The sequence below is a fragment of the Hemitrygon akajei genome, chromosome 12 (genome assembly GCF_048418815.1).
Source record: "Hemitrygon akajei chromosome 12, sHemAka1.3, whole genome shotgun sequence".
Lineage (NCBI taxonomy): Eukaryota > Metazoa > Chordata > Chondrichthyes > Myliobatiformes > Dasyatidae > Hemitrygon > Hemitrygon akajei.
The window spans coordinates 111,677,813-111,700,180 of NC_133135.1; the positions used below are offsets into that span (position 1 = coordinate 111,677,813).

General features: G+C 46.2%; 1 protein-coding gene across 4 annotated transcripts in view; it reads left to right on the forward strand.

The window, feature by feature from the left end:
- sirt2 (sirtuin 2 (silent mating type information regulation 2, homolog) 2 (S. cerevisiae)) overlaps nucleotides 1-22,368 on the forward strand; it is a 118,139-nt gene that overhangs the window by 9,264 nt on the left and 86,507 nt on the right. The window contains exons 1-3 of one of the 4 annotated variants that reach the window (XM_073063853.1): nucleotides 18,967-19,054; nucleotides 20,764-20,814; nucleotides 21,211-21,248. Coding sequence is in view for 2 of the 4 variants with exons in the window: in XM_073063855.1 (XP_072919956.1) it covers nucleotides 10,184-10,211; nucleotides 21,211-21,248 (66 nt within the window). In the remaining 2 variants the exon portion in view is untranslated. Of the gene's footprint in view, nucleotides 1-10,153; nucleotides 10,212-18,959; nucleotides 19,055-20,763; nucleotides 20,815-21,210; nucleotides 21,249-22,368 lie in introns of those variants that run through there. The other 3 variants (XM_073063855.1, XM_073063852.1, XM_073063854.1) reach the window with 3 other exon arrangements.

Here is a 22,368-nt window from a genome sequence, read left to right on the forward strand (position 1 = left end):
ATCCTGCTTGTTATTTCTTCAAAGAATTCCAACAGATTTGTCAGACTAGATTTTGCTTTAAGGAAACCATGCTGACTACGGCCTATTTTATCATGTGCCTCCAGTACTCAAAGACCACATCCTTAAAAATCGACTCCAACAACTTCCCAGCCACTGAGGTCAGACTAACTGACCTTTAATTTCCTTTCTCCTGCCTCTCTGGTTTCTTGAAGAGAGGGGTGATATTTGCAAATTTCCATTTCTCCGGAACCATGTTAGAACCCATTGATTGATGTAAGATCATTACTAATGCCTCCACTATCTCTTTCTGAACTCAGGGGTGTACACCATCTAGTCCAGGTGACTACCTACCTTCAGGCCTTTCGGTTTAACGAGCACCTTCTCCCCAATAATGGCAACTTCACACACTTCTGCTCCCAACACACTGAAACTTCCAGCATATCTTCCACAGTGAACACTGATGCAAAATACTTACTCAGTTCATCCACCGTTTCCTTGTCCTCCATTACTACCTCTCCAGCATCATTTTCCAGTGGACCGATATCTACTCTTGCCTCTCGTATACACTTCATGTATCTGAGGAAACTTCTGTTATCTTCTTTAATAGTATTGGCTAACTTCCCTTCGTATTCCATCTTTATGACTTTTTTAGTTGCCCTCCCACTAATTTTTGCTCTATTATATGCCCTCTCTTTGGGTTTATGTTATCTTTGACTTCTCTTGTCAGCTACAGTTGGTTATCCTGCCTTTAGAATTTCTCTTCGTCTTTGGAATGCATCTATCCTGCATCTTCAAAATGCTCCCAGAAATTCCAGCCATTGTTGCTCTGCCATCATCCCTACTAGTGTTCCCTTCCAATCAATTTTGGCCAGCTCTTTTCTCATACCTCTGTAATTCCCTTCAGCTAAGTGTAATATTGATACATCTGACTTTAGCTTCTCCTTGAACTGCAGGGTGAATTTTATCTTATTATGATCACTCCTCTAAGGGTCCCTTTACCTTAAGCTCTCTGATCAATTCCAGTTCATTGCACAACACCCAATCCAGAATAGCTGATCCTCTAGTGGGCTCAGCCACAAGCTGCTCTAAAAAGTCATCTTGTAGGGATTCTACAAATTCCCCCTCTTGGAATCCAACACCAACCTGATTTTCCCTATCTACCTGCAATTGAAATCCCCCTTGACATGCATTTTCTAGCTCCCATTATAATTTGTAGACCCCATCTTTACTTTTGTTTGGAGGTCTGTATATAACTCCCTTCTGGGTCTTTTTACCCTTGCAGTTTCTTAGCTCAAGCCACAATTCTACACCTTCTGATCCTACATCACCCCTTTCTAATGATTTGATTTAATTTCTTTTACCAACAGCATCTCCTATCCATCGGCCTACCTGCCTGCCCTTTCAATACAATGTGTATCCTTGGATGTTAAGCTTCCGGCTATAATCTTCTTTCAGCCTCTGTTCAGTGATGCTCACAACATCATACCTGCCAATTTCTATCTGTGCTAGAAGTTCATCTACCTTATTCCATAAACTGTGTGGATTCAAATAAAACACCTTCAGTCCTGTATTCATCACCCTTTTAATTTTGTCCCCCTTTTACATTGTAACTCATCCCGTTGACTACAATCTTGCCCTATCATCAACCCCTCCTTGCCTGCAATCTCACTACACATTGCCTCTGTAAACACACTACACCATCCTCAGCACTATCACTCCAGTTCCCATCCCCCTGCCAAATTAGTTGAAATCATCCTAAACTCTAGCAAGTCTGCCCACAGGGATTTTGGTTCCCTTTGGGTTCAGGTGTAACCCATTCCTTTTGTACAGGTCGTATCTTCCCCAGTGGAGATCCCAATAATACAGAAACCTGAACCCCCTGCCCCCTGAACCAGTTCCTCAGCCATGCTTCACCTGCCAAATCATCCTATTCTTAGTCTCACTGGCACGTGGCACAGTTCAGCAGTCCAGAGATTACTATCCCGGGGATCCTGCTTTTCAGCTTTCTCCCTAGCTCTCTAAATTTCTCTTCAGGACCGTCTCACCTTTCCTACCTATGTCATTGATGTCACTATGTACCAAGACTTCTGGCTGCTCCCCCTCCCCCTTTCGAACGCCATGGACCCAGTCTGAATCATCCCTGACCCTAGCACCAGGGAGGCAATGTACCATCCAGGTGCCTCTATCGCATCCACAGAATCTCGTCTCTGTTCCCCTGACTATGTAATCTCCTATCACCACTGCAGTCATCAGACCCAGTGTCAAAAATCCAGTCACTGCAATTCCCTTGGTAGTTCATCCCCCACAACAATATCCAAAGTGGTATTCTTATTGTTGAAGGGAAGGGCCACGGGGGCATTCTGCACTGGGGGTCCATTTCCATTCTCATGACAGTCACCCAGTTACCCGCCTCCTGTATCCTAGGAGTGACCACTTCCCTGTAGTTCCTCTCCATCGCCTCCTCACTCTCCCGCATGAGCTGAAGATCATTGAGCTGTACCTCCAGCTCCTTAACACATTCTCTGAGGAGCTGCAACTCAACACACCTGGTGAGACTGGAGATCTCCCAGAATTCCCACATCTCTCACCCAGAACAAAACGCAGCCCGTGGAGTCATTCTCACTGCACTAACTGACCGGGAATGACAGTTAAAGAGGAAGAAGGAATTTTCCAGATACTTGCCTCCACCCAAGGCTGATCTTGCTGAAGCCACTCCAGCACTGGCCCCCTCACACCATGGCCACTCCGCTTTCCCCAGTCTTATTTTTATCTGCTCTTTCTTAATGAATCCTGTTCACAGAATGGGCACAGTCCAACTTCAGAAACTGCCATGAAGCACTGCCTTTAGCTGTGGACCCAAATGAAACTGCTGCCTCTTCTCGCGTTCCCACTCGCTGTTTGGGAAACTCAGTGGGTCAAGTAGCATCTGTGGAGGGGAAGGAAATGTTGTTGTTTCAGGTTGAAACCTCGCATTAAAACTGAGACTACAGTGAGGAGCTGACCAATATGAAGAGGAGAGGGAAGTGGTGAGGCAAGAGCCTGAGCAGAAGGGTAAAAGATGATGGGCAAATTATGCCAATTATGGGAGCAGAGACGGGTGGAACAGGGAGAAAGTGAAAGTTGGATTTGGCATCTCTGCCTGATGCACCATCAATAACTCTCAGAGACGTGGGTTAAGGTAGGCTTTTATTGGCTGGAAGAAAGCACAAGCAGCAAGTGACCATCACACAACATCCTGGAGACTGAGGCCAGGGCTGTGCCTCCAATCGCCTTTATACCGGGGTCTGTGGGAGGAGCCACAGGAGCAGTCAGCGGTGGGGGGGCATGTCCAGACAGGTATATGTAGTTCACCACATTCACCCCCTCTTTGTTTTAAAAGAGAGTCCCCATGGGGCGAAGTTTCTGACAAGTATATTTACAGGTTAAGTCTATCAGGTGGTCGAATCTGTCGCTGCGATCTACGTAGCACCGGCTGTGATTGTACAGGTGCCGGTGGTGATTGCACCGGAGACGGAGGTTGTGCTGGTTCCGGCCTGACTGGAGGTGTCAGCACAGGTGCCAGTGGTGATTGCACAGGTGCCGGTGGTGATTGCACAGGTGCCAGTGGTGATTGCACAGGTGCCAGTGGTGATTGCACAGGTGCCGGCGGTGGTGATTGCACAGGTGCTGGTGGTGATTGCACCAGAGACGGTGATTGTGCTGGTTCCGGCCTAACTGGAGGCGTCAGCCCACTAGGCGTCAGTGATCCCTCATGCGTGTGCGAGGCGCCTGGAATATACGCGTACGAGACTCCCAGTATATGAGTGTCGTGAGGGGTCAGTGTAGGGCTGGGTGTGCGCGGTGTCTCCTCGGGTACAGGGTTCTTAGTTACCGTGGAGTGTTCGGGGTAGTGGTCTGCTGCTCCTGCGGGCGCCAGGTCGCGGACGGAGACCGTGTCCTCCCGCCCATCAGGTAAGACCACGTAGGCATACTGGGGGTTCACATGTAGTAGGTGAACCCTCTCGACCAGCGGGGAGTATTTATTGCTCCTCACATGTTTCCGGAGCAGCACTGGCCCTGGGGATATCAGCCAAGCCGGTAGGGTGGTCCCAGTGACAGACTTCCTGGGAAAAGAGAATAGGCGCTTGTGAGGGTTGGCATTGGTGTACGTACATAACAGGGAGCGGATAGAGTGGAGTGCCTCGGGGAGGACCTCCTGCCATCAAGAGACCGGCAACCCCTTTGACTTAAGGGCTGAAAGTGTGGCCTTCCACACTGTGGCATTCTCCCTCTCCACCTGTCCATTTCCCCGGGGATTATAGCTCGTGGTCCTACTAGTAGCAATACCCCTAGCCAGCAGGTACTGGCGCAGCTCGTCACTCATAAAGGAGGACCCTCTATCACTGTGGATATAGCAGGGATATCCGAACAGAGTGAAGAGCTGGCGCAGGGCTTTTATGACGGACGTGGCAGTGGTATCGGGGCAGGGGATGGCAAAGGGGAACCGCGAGTACTCGTCGATTATGTTGAGAAAGTAGGCACTGCGGTCAGTGGAGGGAAGGGGGCCCTTAAAGTCAACACTCAGTCGCTCAAAGGGGCGGGTGGCCTTGATAAGTTGCGCCTTTTCAGGACGGTAGAAATGCGGTTTGCACTCAGCGCAGACTTGGCAGTCCCTGGTCATTATCCTGATGTCCTCAAAGGAGTACGGCAGGTTTCGGGCTTTCACAAAATGGAAAAGCCAGGTGACCCCCGGGTGGCAAAGATCTGCATGGAGGGCGTATAGCTAGTCGAGCTGTGCGCTGGCACACGCTCCCCGGGATAGGGCATCAGGGGGCTCATTGAGCCTTCCAGGCCGATACGGGATATCATAGTTGTAGGTGGAGAGTTCTATTCTCCACCGCAAAATTTTATCATTTTTGATTTTGCCCCGCTGTTGGTTGCTGAACATGAACGCAACTGAGCGCTGGTTGGTCAGCAAGGTGAACCTTTTGCCAGTGAGATAGTGCCTCCAGTGCCTAATAGCTTCCACTATGGCCTGGGCTTCTTTCTCCACCGTGGAGTGCCAAATTTCAGGGCCTTGAAGGGTACGAGAGAAGAATGCTACTGGCCTGCCTGCCTGATTGAGGGTAGCAGCCAGCGCGAAGTCGGAGGCGTCACTCTCTACTTGGAAGGGAATGGCCTCGTCCACCGCATGCATCGTTGCTTTGGCAATGTCCCCTTTAATGCAGCTGAAGGCCGCGCAGGCCTCAGCAGAGAGGGGAAAAGTGGTGGACTTGACCAGGGGGTGGGCCTTGTCTGCGTAATGGGGGACCCATTGGGCGTAATAGGAAAAGAAGCCCAGACACCGTCTAAGGGCTCTGAGGGTGGTGGGAAGAGGGAGTTCTAACAGGGGGCGCATACAGTCGGGATCAGGGCCAATGACCCCGTTCTCCACGACATACCCAAGGATAGCGAGTCAGGTGGTTCCGAACACACACTTGTCCCTGTTATAAGTAAGGTTCAGGGCTTTAGCCACTTGGAACAATCGTTGGAGGTTGGTGTTGTGATCCGGCCAGTCGTGACCGCAGATGGTGATGTTATCCAGTGGGACTGCCCTCTGTCCCACTCCTCTCCCTCTCGTTTTTATGCCACTGTGCCGAGGGGTGGCATGGTAGTGTAGTGTCAGCACAGTGACCTGGGTTCAATTGCTGCCACTGTATGTAAGGAATTAGTACTTTCTTCCTCCAGGTACCTTGTCCCACGATTAGGCCAGGATTAAATTGGGGAATTGCTGGGCAGTGAGGCTCGAAAGGCCAGAAGGGGCCGGTCCGCACTCTATCTCAATCAATAAATAAAAATAAGTAACCTTACATTGGCCATTGCCCCTCCCCATTCTCTGATGTACGATTTAACGTCAAAACATGGACAATTCCTTTCCAAACGCAGATGTTGCTCTGCATCCTGAGTTCTGGATACCCCCACCACAGGAAACATCCTCTCCATATCCAACTTATCTAGTCCTTTCAACATTCGGTAGGTTTCAATGAGATACCTCCTTGTTTCACGGGGATGTTGCCTGGATTAGAGAGTATCGGCTAGAACAGGAGTCCCCAACCTTTTTTATGCCCTGGACCAATAACATAAGCAAGGGGTGTGTAGACCCCAGGTGGTGAACCCCTGATCTAGAGGGACAGGTTAGATTGTTTTTGCCCGAATGCCAGGATCTGAGGAAACACCTGATAGAATTTGAGAGGCAATGCTAAGGTAGACAATGGTAATATTATTTGCCAGAGTGGAAATAGCTTTAAGATAAGAGAGGGACAGTGTAAGGAGCAACACACACAAATACTTGGCAGGTCAGGCAGCATCTATGAGAGGAATAAACAGTCGACGTTTCAGGCCGGGACCCTTCTTCAGGACTGGAAAGGAAGAGGGAAAGACGCCGGAATAAAAAGCAGGTGGGAGGGGAAAGCTGGAAGGTGATGGGTGAATCCAGGTGGGTGGGAAAGAGAAAGGCTGGAGAAGGAGCAGTGTGATAGGAGAGGAGAGTGGACCATAGAGTGCCTATAAAAAGTATTCACCCCCTCACCCCTTGTTTTACTGTTTTACAACATTGAATCACAGTGGATTTAATTTGGCTTTTCTGATACTGATCAACAGAGTAAGACTCTTGCATGTTAAAGTGAAAACCGATCTCTACAAAGTGATCTAAATTTATTACAAATATAAAACAAAAATAATTGATTGCGCAAGCAGAATTAAGCCATTCAGCCCATTGAGTCGGCTCCTCCAGTCCATCATGGCTGATCCCAGATCCCGCTCTCAACTCCATACACCTGCCTTCTCACCATATCCTTTGATGCCCTGACCAATTAGGAAACGATCAACCTCTGCCTTAAATAGACCCACGGACTTGGCCTTCACCACAGTCTGTGGCAGAGCATGCCACAGATTCACTACTCTGGCTAAAAAAAAAAAATTCCTCCTTACCTCTGTTCTAAAAGGCTGCCCCTCAATTTTGATGCTGTGCCCTCTAGTTCTGGATACCCCCACCTCACAAAACATCCTCTCCACATCCACCTTAACAAGTCCTTTCAACATTCGGTAGGTTTCAATGAGATTCCCCCCCACCCCCCCCCCACATTCTTTGAAATTCCAGTGAGTACAGGCCCAAAGCTGCCAAACACTCCTCATATATTAACCCCTTCATTCCCAGAATCATCCTTGTGAACCTCCTCAGGACTCTCTCCAATGACAATACACCCTTTCTGAGATATGGGGCCCAAAACTGTTGACAATACTCCAAGTGCAGCCTGACTAGTGTCTTGTAAAGCCTCAGGATTATCTCCTTGCTTTTATATTCTATTCCCCTTGAAATAAGAATGACGCACCAGATCATCCCTAGTCCATTCATCCTTCCCCGCTGATCTCTGTCCTGACACTTACCCTTGCAAGCGGAACAAGTGCTGCACCTGCCCCTACACCTCCTCCCTCACCACCATTCAGGGCCCCAGTCATTCCAGGTGAGGCAACACATCACTTCTGAGTCTGTTAGGGTCATCTATTGAATCTGGTGCTCCCAGTGTGGCCTCTTGTATGTCGGTGAGACCGGGTGCAGATTGGGAGACCGCTTTGCAGAGCTCCTACACTCCACTGCCAGAACGTGGGACCTCCCAGTGGCCATCTATTTTAATTCGACTTCCCATTCCCAGATGCCCATCCACGACCTCCTCTACTGTCATGAGGAGGCCACACTCAGGGTGGAGGAGCAACAACTATATTCTGTCTTGGTAGCCTCCAGCCTGATGGCATGAATATCAATTTCTGGTAATTGCTGCCTCCTCTTCTCTATTCCTCATCCCCTTTTCCTTCTCTCACTTTATCGTCTTGCCTGCCCATCGCCTCCCTCTGGGGCTCCTCCCCCTTTTTCTTTCTTCAATGGACTTCTGTTCTCTCTTATCAGATTCCCCCTTCTCCAGCCCCGTATCTCTTTCACCAGTCAATTTCCCGGCTCTTTACTTCACCCCTCCTATCACCTTCTGTGTCTTCCTCCCTCCCCCACCTTCTAATGCAGACTCCTCATCTTTCTCCCCCAGTCCCGATGAAGGTTCTCGGCCCAAAACATCGACAGTACTCTTTTCCATAGATGCTACCCACCCTGCTGAGTTCCTCCAGCACTTTGTGCGCATTGCTTGGATTTCCAACATCTGCAGATTTTCTCTTGTTTGTGACTGGTGCAGCCAACTGGTTTTAGAAGTCACATGATTAGTTAAATGGCGATCATGGTGTGCAGTCAAGGTGTTTCAATGGATTGTAGTAAAGATACACCTGTATCTGGAAGGTTCAACTGCTGGTGAGTCAGTATCCTGGCAAAAACTACACCATGAAGGCAAAAGAACACTCCAAGCAGCTCTGTGAAAGGTTACTGAAAAGTACAAGTCAGGAGTTGGATACAAGAAAGCTTCCAAGTCACTGAATATCGTCTGAGTACAGTTAATTCCCAAGAAATGGAAAGAATATGGCACAGCTGTAAATCTGCCTCGAGCAGGCCATCCTCAAAAGCTGAGTGACCGTGCAAGAAGGGGACTAGTGAGGGAGGCCACCAAGAGACCGATGACAATGTTAGAGGAGTTACAAGCTTCAGTGGCTGAGATGGGAGAGACTGCGCATACAACAACTGTTGCCCGGGTGCTTCACCAGTCACAGCTTTATGGGAGAGTGACAAAGAGAAAGCCACTGTCGGAAAAAAAAAGTATGTGAAATCTCAGCTAGAGTTTGTCAGAAGGCCTATGGGAGACTCTGAATTCAGGTGGAAGAAGGTTCTATGGTCTGATGAAACCAAAACTGAGCTTTTTGGCCATCAGACTAAATGCTATGTTTGGTGTAAGCCAAACACCACACATCATCAAAAACACACCATCCCTACCGTGAAGCACGGTGGTGGCTGCATCATGCTGTGGGGATGCTTCACTGCAGCAGGCCCTGGAAGGCTTGTGAAGGTCAAGGGTAAAATGAATGCAGCAAAATACAGGGAAATCCTGGAGGAAAACCTGATGCAGTCTGCAAGAGAACTGCATCTTGGGAGAAGATTTGTTTTCCAGCAAGACAAAAACCCCAAACGTAAAGCCAAAGCTACACAGGATTAACTTAAAAATAACAAAATTAATGTCCTGGAATGGCCAAGTCAGAGTCCAGACCTCAATTCAATTGAGAATTTGTGGTTGGACTTAAAAAGCGTTGTTCACTCATGATCCCCATGCAATCTGACAGATTTTGAGCAGTTTTGTAAAGAAGAATGGGGAAAAATTGCAGTGTCCAGATGTGCAAAGCTGATAGAGACCTGTCCACACAGACCGTAATTGTTGCCAAAGGAGCATCTACTAAATACTGATTTGAAGGGGGTGAATACTTATGCAATCAATTATTTTGTGTTTTGTAGTTGTAATTAATTAAGATCACTTTGTAGAGATCTGTTTTTACTTTGACACGAAACAGTCTTTTTCTGTTGATCAGTGCAAAAGAACTAATTAAATCCACCGTGATTCAATGTTGTAAAACAATAAAACATGAAAACTTCCAAGGGAGTGAATACTTTTTGTAAGCACTGTAGGAGAAAGGGAAGGAGGAGGGGCACTGGGGGAGGGGGGGGGGGGGTAATAGTCAAGTAAGAAGAGGCCAGAGTGGGGAATAGAAGAAGAGGGGAGAATGAAGGATTTTTTTTACCGGAAGGAGAAATCAATATTCATGCCATCAGGTTGGAGGCTACCCAGACAGAATATAAGGTGTTGTTCCTTCACCCTGAGGGGGGCCTCATCTTGACACAAGAGGAGGCTATGCAATAGCAATGTTTTAAGAGGCATTACGACAAAACAACAAGCAATGGAATTAAGAGATATGGACCATGTGGATGCAGATGTTCGATTTCAAATTCGATTGTCATTCATATGAATCCAGTCAAACTAAAGAGCATTGCTTTGGGTCTAAAGTGCAAAACACACATAGCACAAGGCACAAATAGTTACATACAGTGACACAAAAAATATAGCCCAGGTCCCTGCGTGTCACGGCCTGTAGATTGATGGTGCATGGGCGTTGTTCTTTAGCCATCTTTCTGCAAGAACAAGCACGCAGCAGTTCCTCATCTCACATGATGGTAAAGTTGGCACAGTAATTCTCACTCAGTCTCTTTCTACAGGGCAGATGCCTCAACCCAGGAAACAATCCAATGACTCCACCCAGAAGCTACCCTCGAGGCAAGTACACTGTATGTTCTTTTAATACATTTAGTTGTGGCCTTCATTTTGGGTGTCCAGGTGGAGACAAGAGTCTACCCAAGGCATTCCTTCCCTCTGCTGGCCTGCAGGTCACCCTTGAGCAAGGTGTTTCACCTGCCAGGCAGACAGTCTCTGAAGAGTATTGATAATGGCTGGGGTCACCCGTCTTGTAAGGACACTGCCCAGAAGAAGGTAATGGAAATCCACTTCTGTAGAACAGTTTGCCAAGAACAATCATGGTCAAGGATAGAGAAAAAAATAAGATCACCAGTGTGAAGGGTGTCTTCCCCACAGACAACGATCGGATTAAAGGCAGATAGAGGGCCACGACCGCCCACATCATACAGCACGGCACATAATGATGCTGACCCCCGCACCAGCTGTTTACCCCTGGAAACAAAATAACTGAGGGTGCTGGAGATCTAAAATAAAGACAGAAAATGCTGAAACATCTGAGCAGGTTAGACGGTGTCTGTTGGAAAAGGATCAGGGCGAACGTATCAGGCTAAAGAGACTTTGTCAGAAATGGAAAGGGGACAAAAGAGCAGAAAGTAGCCGGTCAGGCAGTGTCTGTGGAGGGAAATGGGCCAACAGACTTTCATGACTTCCAGATGAAAGGTGATGACCCAAAACATTGAATGTCCATTCTGAATTGGGCAGCCTGCAGATAAAAATCACTGAGCTGAGCTGTACTAAAATTGGCCTTTTGATTTTGTGTTCTATATCCTCTGCTTTTCTGTTGCCATTTGTGTGAATTTTTTTGAGCGTGGCAGTTCGATGCCTGATGCTTCTCTATGTGGTTCTATGTTCCTTCTTTGTTTTGTGCCTGTCTCTGGGGAAGACGAATCTCGGGGCTGTATACTACATGCATACTTTCATCATAGATGTTCTTGGAATCTTTGAATCCCTTCGCAGATGCTGAGTCCCTCTAGCAGTTTGACTTTGTTCCAGTTCCAGCAGCTGCAGCCTCTTGTGTCTCCGGGAGGGTAGAGAGCCTTGTGACAGGGTTTGAGGAGTCTGCCTGCGAGCTTCCTCCCAAAGAATGCCGGAGGAACTCGGTGGGTTAGACAGCATCTGTGGAGGGAAGTTGCCCATTGACACCAGGTTTAGGAGCAGTTATTACCCTTCAACCATTAGGGTCCTGAACTAGTGTGAATAACTTCACTCACCTCAACACTGAATGGATCCAGCAACCTATGGATTCTACACCTCCTTCTCAGTATTATCTATCTATCTGACTATTTTACATTTGCACAGTTTGACTTCTTTTGCACATTGGATGTTTGTCAGTCTTTGCCTGTAGTTTTTCACTGTTTCTGTTGTATTTCTTTGTTCTACTGTGAATGCCTGCAGGAGAATGAATCTCAGGGTTGTATATGGTGACATACTGCATGTACTTTGATAATAAATTTACTTTGAACTTCAAACTTCTCTCTCCTTCTGAGTTCTGACAAAGGAACTTTAGCCTGAGATGCTAGCTCTGCTCTTCCTACAGACGCAGTCTGGCTTCCTGAGCATTTTCAACCTTTTCTGATTTGTTATGGCTCTGTTAGGTACATGGATGGCAAGGGTATGGAGGGCTGTGGTCCCGCTGCCGGTCAATGGAGGAGGCAGTTTAAATGGTTCGGCATGGACTAGATGGGCCAAAGAGCTTGTGTCCGTGATGTGCTTTTCCATGATTATTTTACATTTGTAGGAGCAAATGAAAAAGGCGACTTGGAATTGGTGCCTGAGCAATGAGCAATTTATTTTAAAAATGGTGCACAGGTGGGTGGCCAAAGCCAATCACCCTACACATCTCTCCGCAATCGTGAAACAAAAAACTCAGTTAACTAACTTCTGATTGTTACATTTCTTCAATTATGTCATTACACAGACTTAATTAAAAGTAAAACCAGGTTTTCATAACAGAATAATACACAAGTCTAATTCAGTTAACAGCAAACCAACGTTTCGGCCACAAGAATAGTGGTGCGCCCTGGCATCATCATCACGTCTCTTATGTCCCTGTGGTGAAGTGACCCTAGTCTAATGACAGGACAGTTTACAATGACCAATTAACCTATCCACCAATACACCTTTAGACTGTGGGAGGAAACCGGAGCACCCGGAGGAAACCCACATGCTCACTGGGAGAACGTACAAACTCCTTACAAGCAGTGGCAGGAATTAAATCCGGGTCACTGGTGCTGCAATGTGTTGTGCTAACAATGACACTGGCACATTTCTCCAGACTGAAACTTCTGATCTGACCACAATAAACAAACGGACGAGCAATAATTTCCTAAAGCTAAATGAAAATAAAACTGAAATTCTTTTGGTTGGTCCCAAAGCCAAAGGAAATGAACTTCTTGATAAACCTGGGAACTTGGCTTCCCTTGTAAAATCAGATGCAACGAATCTGGGTGTTATCCTTCATTCAGATTTGAATTTTAAATTCCTCAAATAAAGTGAAAAGAGCAGCATTTGTACACTTAAGAAATATTGCAAAGGTTTCTGTCATGTAATGATGAAACATAGAAACCCCACAGCACAGTACAGGCCCTTCGGCCCACAAAGCATGTACTTACTTAGAAATTACATAGGGTTACCCATAGCCCTCTATTTTTCTAAGCTCCATGTACCTATCCAGGAGTCTCTTAAAAGACCCTATCGTATCCACTTTCACCACCATCGCCGGCAGCCCATTCCACACACTCACCACTCTCTGCGTAAAAAACTTACCCCTGACATCTCCTCTGTACCTACTTCCAAGCGCCTTAAACCTGTGCCCTCTAGTGTTAGCCATTTCAGCCCTGGGAAAAAGCCTCTGACTATCCACATGATCAATGCCTCTCATCATCTTATACACCTCTATCAGGTCACCTCTCATCCTCCATCGCTCCAAGGAGAAAAGGCCAAGTTCACTCAACCTATTCTCATAAGGCATGCTCCCCAATCCAGGCAACATCCTGTAATTCTCCTCTGTACCCTTTCTATGGTTTCCACATCCTTCCTGTAGTGAGGCGACCAGAACTGAGCACAGTACTCCAAGCAGGGTCTGACCAGGGTCCTATACAGCTGTAACATTATCTCTCAAATCTTAAACTCAATCCCATGATTGATGAAGGCCAATACACCATATGCCTTCTTAGCCACACAGTCAACCTGCACAACAGCTTTAAGTGGCCTATGGACATGGACCCCAAGATCCCTCTGATCCTCCACACTGCCAAGAGTCTTACCATTAATACTATATTCTGCCATCATATTTGACCTACCAAAATGAACCACCTCACACTTATCTGGGTTGAACTCCATCTGCCACTTCTCAGCCCAGTTTTGCATCCTATCGATGTTCCACTGTAACCTCTGACAGCCCTCCACACTATCCACAACACCTCCAACCTTTGTTTCATCTGCAAATTTACTAACCCATTCCTCCACTCCCTCATCCAGGTCATTTATAAAAATCACAAAGAGTAGTGGTCCCAGAACAGATCCCTGAGGCACACCACTGGTCACCGGCCTCCATACAGAATATGACCCATCTACAACCACTCTTTGTCTTCTGTGGGCAAGCCAATTCTGGATGAACAATGCAAGGTCCCCTTGGATCCCATGCCTCCTTAGTTTCTCAATAAGCCTTGCATGGGGTACCTTATCAAATGCCTTGCTGAAATCCATATACACTACATCTACTGCTCTACCTTCATCAATGTCATATCCTCAAAAAATACAATCAGGCTTGTAAGGCACGACCTGCCTTTGACAAAGCCATGCTGACTATTCCTAATCATATTATGCCTCTCCAAATATTCATAAATCCTGCTTCTCGGGACCTTTTCCATCAACTTACCAACCACTGAAGTAAGACTCACTAGTCTATAATTTCCTGGGCTATCTCTGTTCCCCTTCTTGAATAAAGGAACAACATCCGCAACCCTCCAATCCTCCAGAACCTCTCCCCTCCCCATTGATGATACAAAGATCATTGCCAAAGGCTCAGCAATCACCTCCCTCATCTCCCACAGTAGCCTGGGGTACATTTCATCCAGTCCCAGTGACTTATCCAACTTGGTGCTTTCCAAAAACTGTAGCACATCCTCTTTCTTAATGTCTATATGCTCAAGCTTTTCAGTCCACTGTAAGTCATCCCTACAATTGCCAAGATCCTTTTCTGTAGTGAATACTGAAGCAAAGTATTCATTAAGTATCTCTGCTATCTTCTCCGGTTCCATACACACTTTTCCACTGTCACACTTGATTGGTCCTATTCTGTCACGTCTTATCCTCTTGCTCTTCACATACTTGTAGAATGCCTTGGGGTTTCCTTAATCCTGCTCACCAAGGCCTTCTCATGGCCCCTTTTGGCTGTCTTAATTTCATTTTCCAGGCTCGTCTTATAATTTTCTAGATCTCCATCATTACCTAGATTTTTGAACCTTTCATAGGCTTTTCTTTTCTTCTTGACTAGATTTTCAACAGTCTTTGTACACCACGGTTCCTATACCCTACCATCCCTTCCCTGTCTCATTGGAATGTACCTATGCAGAATACCACGTAAGTATCCCCTGAACATTCGCCACATATCTGCCGTACATTTCCTTGAGAACATCTGTTCGCTATTTATGCTTCTAAGTTCCTGCCTGACAGCTTCATATTTCCCCTTACTCCAATTAACTTGTCTGTTCCTATCCCTCTCCAATGCTATGGTAAAGGAGATAGAATTGTGATCACTATCTCCAAAATGCTCTCCCACTGAGAGACCTGACACCTGACCTGGTTCATTTCCCAATACCAGATCAAGTACAGCCTCTTCTCTTGTAGGCTTACCTACATATTGTGTCAGGAAACCTTCCTGAACACACCTAACAAACTCCACCCTATCTAAACCCCTCACTCCAGGGAGATGCCAATTGATATTTGGGAAATTGAAATCTCCCACCACGACAACCCTGTGATTATTAGACCTTTCCAGAATCTGTCTCCCTATCTGCTCCTCGATGTCGCCGTAACTAGTGGGTGGTCTATAAAAAAAATCCAGTCGAGTTATTGAACGCTTCCTGTTTCTAATTTCCATCCACAGAGATTCAGTATGCAATCCATCCATGACTTCCTCCATTTCTGCAGCCATGACACTATCTCTGATCATCAGTGCCACACCTCCACCTCTTTTGCCTCCCTCCCTGTCCTTTCTGAAACACCTAAAGCCTGGAACTTTAAGTAACCATTCCTGCCCTTGAAACATCCAAGTCTCTGTAATGGCCACCACATCATAACTGAGAAACTTATTTACACTTTTAAATCAAACAGACTAGATTACTGTAATGCACTTTCTACTGGTCTTTCAAAGCAATGTATTTACAAATTTCAACTCATTCAGAACACCACTGCTTGACATTTAACTAAAACCAGGATGAGTGAGTATTTCACTCCCATCCTAGCTAGTGTGCATTGGCTTCCTGTATCTTTTAGAATTGATTTTAAATTTGCCTTACTTGTTACCACAATACATCACAGAATTGTTTTCATTTTTATAATTCTGCTTGAGCTCTCAGATCTCCTTCAATCAGTCTCTTATTTTGAAACAATCGCCCCAAAAGGTAATTAGCACATCAACTTTCCTGAACTGTGGAACTCAATACCTAAAACTATAAGGGATGAGGTTTCAGTTGACACTCTTAAATACCAGCTCCAAACTTATTTATTTAACCTTGCTTTTAACTAACATCTTTTTATTATTTTCATGTTTGCACTCTACCCCACTGAAAAGCATTTTGAACTACATCATCGGCGTGAAAAATGTTCTAAGTAAGTTATTATTAAGTTGAGAGGAACATCAGGGGAAATTACGTGGAAAGATAGTGGGGGAAAGGAAAGGCTCTCTAAGCCAGCATTGATTGTGTCCTGAGGAAATATGATTGAATTGAATCGAATTGAATTTATTACTTACATCCTTCATTTACATGAGAAGTAAAAATCTTTGTCTGCATCTAAATGTGCAATGTACAATTTATAGTAATTTATAATAAATAGTATGTACAACAGGACAGTCAATATAACATGGAAATACAGTTGTATCAGCACGAGTTAATTAGTCTGATGGTCTGGTGGAAGAAGCTGTCACGCAGGGTGGAAAGCATTCAGGAAGGGAGGCGTCAGTGTCGTTGACGCACAAGGTGGACTGTTATGGTTTGAATACCTTGCCACACATGCCCCATGTTCCTGTTGTCACAGAGGGGTCTGTGAATTTTCTGTGCATACTTTTGCTTTCCCTTCCCAGTGACACAGGAGATCGCAGCTCTTGCTGACCTTAGAGACATCCTGTCCTCCTGATCTGAAGGCAATGCCCCGATCCCTAAGCAGTGCATGGAACTCTGCAGTCAGCTATGAATTCCGGTTTGTGCTGGCAGTGAATTGACTTTATTTCTTACATCCTTCACATACATGAGGTGTAAAGATCTTCACGTTATGTTTCCATCTAAAAGTACCATGTGCAATCGTAGTAATTTATAAAAATTTATAACATATAGCTCAGTCAATGTAATAGAGAGTACACTCAAATCAGTGTGAGTTCATCAGTCTGATGGCCTGGTGGGAGAAGCTGTCCCGGAGCCTGTTGGTCCTGGCTTTTATGCTGTGGTACCATTTTACGGATGGTAGCAGCTGGAATAGATTGAGGTTGGGGTGACTTGGGTCCCTAATGATCCTTTGGGCCCTTTTTACACAGCCGTCTTTGTAAATGTCCTGAGTAGTGGGAAGTTCACATCTACAGATGCGCTGGGATGTCTGCACCACTCTCTGCAGAGTCCTGTGATTAAGGAAGGTACAGTTCCCATACCAGGCAGTGATGCAGCCAGTCAGGATGCTCTCAATTGTGTCCCTGTAGAAAGTTCTTGGGATTTTGGGGCCCCACACCAAACTTTTTCAACTGTCTGCGGTGAAAGACGCGCTGTTGTGCCTTTTTCACCACACAGCTGGTGTGTACAGACCGCGTGAGGTCCTCAGTGATGTGGATGCCGAGGAACTTAAAGCTGTTCACCCTCTCAACCCCAAATCCACTGATGTCAATAGGGGTTAGTCCGTCTCCATTCCTCCTGTAATCCACAACCAGCTCCTTTGTTTTTGCAACATTGAGGGAGAGGTTGTTTTCTTGACACCAATGAATAACACAAATTTGTTGCCACTGCCTCAGCAGAAAGTACTGGGGATATTCAGCGTATCAGGCAGAAGGAAAAACGGTGTTAACATTTCAACTCAAAGATCCTCCCTCAGGCTACTTGTTACATTTCTCTTTCCTCAGATAACAATTGACCCGCAGATTATTTCCACCACATTGTGCTTCTTATTCCCCATCCTTCCATATTTTTCCTCTCATTAGCTCTCCAACGTTAGCTGTGGAAACAGCACCTCAACTCCACTCTTGGTACAATTAGCTCATGTTGAACTGTTTGTTGGCCCCTCAAAGTCCAACCCTAGCTCCCTGTTATGAGAGGTGGAACTGGGTAGGGCTGGCCGGCGGGGCTCTGGTAAAGCTGTACAGCCAGTCCCCTGTACAGTGTAGACAATGGATTTAAGAAATCCATTGGTACTCCAACCACACCATCGACTTTGGATGATGGAGACAGGAGGTCATCAATGGCCTATGCTCCACTTAGGAGCTAAGGGCCCAAATAGTAGGTCAGTGTTTGATGGCTCTGGGCCCATACTTGCTGCCGTTTTAGAAGAATGAGGGGAGAATATCACTGAAAACTGTCAGATAATGAAAGGCCTAGATAGAGTGGATACAGAGAGCATGTCTTCCCATGAATTAACCAAAATGAGGAGGAATTTCTTTAGCCGGTACGTGATAAACTGTGGAATTCATTGCCACATAGGATGTGGAGGCCAAGTCATTGGGTATATTTAAAGCAGAGGCTGATGAATTCTTGATTAGAAGGGGCATTAAAGGCTTTTGGTGCAAGGCAGAAAAATGGGGTTGAAAGGGATGATAAATCAGCCATGATGGAGTGCCGGAACAGATTCGATGGACTGAATGGCCTAATTCTACTGTTATGTTTTACCATCTCACTGTCTAAATGACCCCCCCACCATCCTCACCACATTCTACAGGGGTTGTATTGAGAGCGTCCTAAGCAGCTGCATCACTGCCTGATTTGGAAATTGCACCATCTCGGATCGCAAGACCCTGCAGCAGATAGTGAGGTCAGCTGAGAAGATCATCGGGGTCTCCCTTTCCGCCATCACGGACATTTACACCACACGCTGCATCCGCAAACAGCATTATGAAGGACCCCACGCACCCTTCATACAAAGTCTTCTCTCTCCCTCCTGCTGTCTGGGAAAAGGCTCCGAAGCATTCGGGCTCTCATGACCAGACTATGTAACAGTTTCTCCCCCCAAGCTATCAGACTCCTCAATACCCAGAGCCTGGACTGACACCTTACTGCCCTATTGTCCTGTTTATTATTTACTGTAATGCTTGCACTGTTTTGTGCACTTTATGCAGTCCTGGGTAGGTCTGTAGTCTAGAGTGTTTTTTTTCTGTGTTGTTTTTTTACGTAGTTCAATCTAGTTTTTATACTGTGTCATGTAACACCATGGTCCTGAAAAACGTTGTCTCGTTTTTACTATGTACTGTACCAGCAGTTATGGTCGAAATGACAATAAAAGTGACTTGACTAAGAAACACGGCTCAGTACCGACTCCTGTGCCGGAACCTTTCTTCGCGCATTTAGTTGCAGGACCGGACGTTAATACCAGCGTGTGCGGGGCGGACGGATCCGAGTGTCGGTGGGAGCGCCGGTGACCGTAAATCAACTCGATGTCTCGACGGGAAGGTGAAACGTGGGGGTGATGCGGGTGGGGAGGCGGCGGCTGCTCTCGGCACTTCTCATTATAATTAGACATAAATCCGCTCTTATCATCAAACCGCCCGGCCGGACCGAAAATGGTCCTGAACCAAGGCTTTGGGGTGGGGTGGGACAGGTTTTATGGTGACGCAATAGGATTGACAATTGCCTGACCCAAGAGAATCGAGGTTTATGTTGCCCCAGCCAATCAGAACAAAGAAGGGGGCGGGTTTTGTTTTTAAAGAGCCGGTATGGCCGATTGAAGGGAGAGGGAACATCACCCGTTCTATCCTTTAATCTGCATCAAACGGTGCCTTCAGTGACTTACTTGCAGTTCCTCCAGTCTGGCAAACTGCCTTTGTGCTCATGATATTGCAGATATCTAGGTGATCTGGTCATCAGCGGGCTAGAGAAACGAAAGGCAGTCTAGCCACTAACATTGCAGAACCCCTCGATTCTGCCCTCAAGGGTCGCCCCGTGCTTCATACAAAGGCACTGGAGAAACTCAGTGGGTCAGGCATCATCTATACATCAATGTTTTGGGTGGAGACCCTTCATCTGGACTGGTGTCTCCTCCCAGATACAGGTTCATTTGATTTATCACATGTAGATCGAAACATAGGTGTTGGTAAAAACCAACAAAATCTAAGGATGTGCTGGGGGTCATCCCGCAAGTGTCGCCACACATCCCATCGTCAATATAGCATCACACACAAAATGCTGGTGGAACACAGCAGGCCAGGCAGCATCTATAGGGAGAAGTGCTGTCGACGTTTCGGGCCGAGACCCTTTGTCAATATAACATGCTGGTTTGTGCTTAGCACCCTAACAAGCGACAAAACAACGACAGCAAAACAAGCCCCGTTCTTCTCTCCAAGCCAGCTACCAGCATACAGTCCAACAAGCCCAAGAGAGGCCATCTCTGGCTGCCAGCCTCCAAGGCACTACCGGGCACACAGACTACTTCAGTGAACTTGAACTTGGAACCATTTTCATTTTCAATTTCTGCTCCAACAATGCCCACATAAGCTCTTTTGTACATTAGATACAATTTCAGTGTAAGTTTGCACACACCCCTCTTCCATAGGTATGTCCAGATCTCTCGGCTTCCGTTTTATTTTTCAGCCTCCGGTTCATAGTTTCTAAAATAACTTGACTATTTCTGTTTACATGCTATCACGGAAATTTCCTCTCTCATTCTTCACCCCTACCTTTCTGTAATGTTACTCCTAATTTTTTTTTTAACGGCCGGTTTGTGGCGGGGGGAGGGGGGGAACAACTTTTGCTCTCGGGAGGAAATTTTTACATGGCATGAAAACTCGGTGGCACTTTTAACTTAACATTATATAAAAGAAAATTCCGGCAGTGAGGCAACAAAGGCTATGTGTACAGAAGCATTTCAGTTACTGTGCAGCCTGGAGAGAACTCTGCCCCACTGTGCAACCAAAAACTATTTTGTCTTCTCACTTTTCCAGTTGTGATAAGGAACCTTTGACCCCAAATGTCGGTCCATTCCTCTTCCTACTGACGCTGCCTGAATTGTTGAGAGTTTCCAGTGTTTTCTGATTTTATTTTGTATTCTAAATAGCTGCAGATCTTTTTTGTAATACAAGCAGTTTGTATTCACATAGCAACATCGCCCTTTAACACAACGACACTTACGTTAACAAGGCTAAATTAATGTTTGTTGTGGTAAGACTTCACAGGTGTAAACCCGATGCCTGATGTTTGAACAATTTAAGTGCCAGGTCAGTTAGTGTGTTAGGTCCGGGGGCAAGGGACAGGATGGTTCTGCTTGCTGCTCCACAGTGTTTACTTGGCTCTGGAATAAACTGGCACTGTGGCTTGCTTCGGCTGCAGTGACGCCTGGCTTCGTGTCTTTCAGAAAATGTCAGTTCTGAATGCTATTTGCTTACTTTTATTGTTTGCACAATTTGCTTTTTCTCTCTGCACAGCGGGTGTGTGACGGTCTTTTTGTGGGTTCGTCTTTTGGGTTTCATTGCTTTGTGGCTGCCTGCAAGGAGACGAATCTCAGAGTTGTATGATGTATACGCACTTTGATAATAAATGTACTTTGAACTTTGAGGAGAATACTCCATTATCTGATTAAGGTATCTTTAAACAAATTTCTTTTCTTTCATTAGCTTCAGACGTGAAGACTGGTGCAGAATCTGACAGTGAGGTACTAAGTAATTCTGTTAATTAATAAGAAAAATGTGTTAGACGACTGGTGTCATCTGTTGTGTCCGGTGCTCCTGATGCAGCCTCTTTTACGTTGGTGAGACCCATCATAAATTCGGGGACAGCTTCATTGAGCACCTCTGCATCAAAAAGTGGGACTTCTCGGTGGCCAAGCATTTTAATTCCTTTTCCAATTCCTGTTCCGACGGGTCAGCCCACGGCCTCCTTTTGTGCCACGATGAGGCCAACCTCAGGGTGGAGGAGTAGCACCACATATTCTGTCTGAGTAGCCTCCACTCTGGCCTCTTACCTCTCCTCACTTGCCTATCATCTCCCTCTGGGTCCCCTTCTCCTTCCCTTTCTCCCATGGTCCACTCTCCTCTCCGATCAGATTCCTTCCTCTCCAAACCTTTACCTTTCCCACCCACCTGGTCCACCCATCACCCTCCAGCTAGCCTCCTTTCCCTCCCCCCACCTTTTTATTCTGGCATCTTCCATTCCAGTCCTAAAGAAGGGTCTCAGCCCGAAACATAGACTGTTTATTCATTTCCACCGATGCTGCCTGACCTGCTGAGTTCCTCCAGCATTTTGTGTGTGTTACTCTGACCATAGACACTGTCTGACCTGCTGAGTTCCTCCAGCATTTTGTGTGTGTTACTCTGTCCATAGACACTGTCTGACCTGCTGAGTTCCTCCAGCATTTTGTGTGTGTTACTCTGTCCATAGACACTGTCTGACCTGCTGAGTTCCTCCAGCATTTTGTGTGTGTTACTCTGACCATAGACACTGTCTGACCTGCTGAGTTCCTCCAGCATTTTGTGTGTGTGTGTATTACTGTGTGTTTGTTTTGTCCTTGCGTGTACCACTAGTATTCAAAATGATCTGTATCTGCAGTATCATTCATTTGATGGGTTTATGATGCCATGGTAATGAGGAAAAACAAACTGCTGGAGGAACTCAGCAGGTTAAGCACCATCTGTAGAGACGAAGGGATGGACAATGTTTCATCGTAAGACCCAGCATCAAGACTGAGAGAGAACTCTCTATCCAGTGAGTGGGAATGGTGAGCAAGGGGCTGTTAGGTTGTAGATGCAACCAGATAATGTGGGGGGATAATGAAA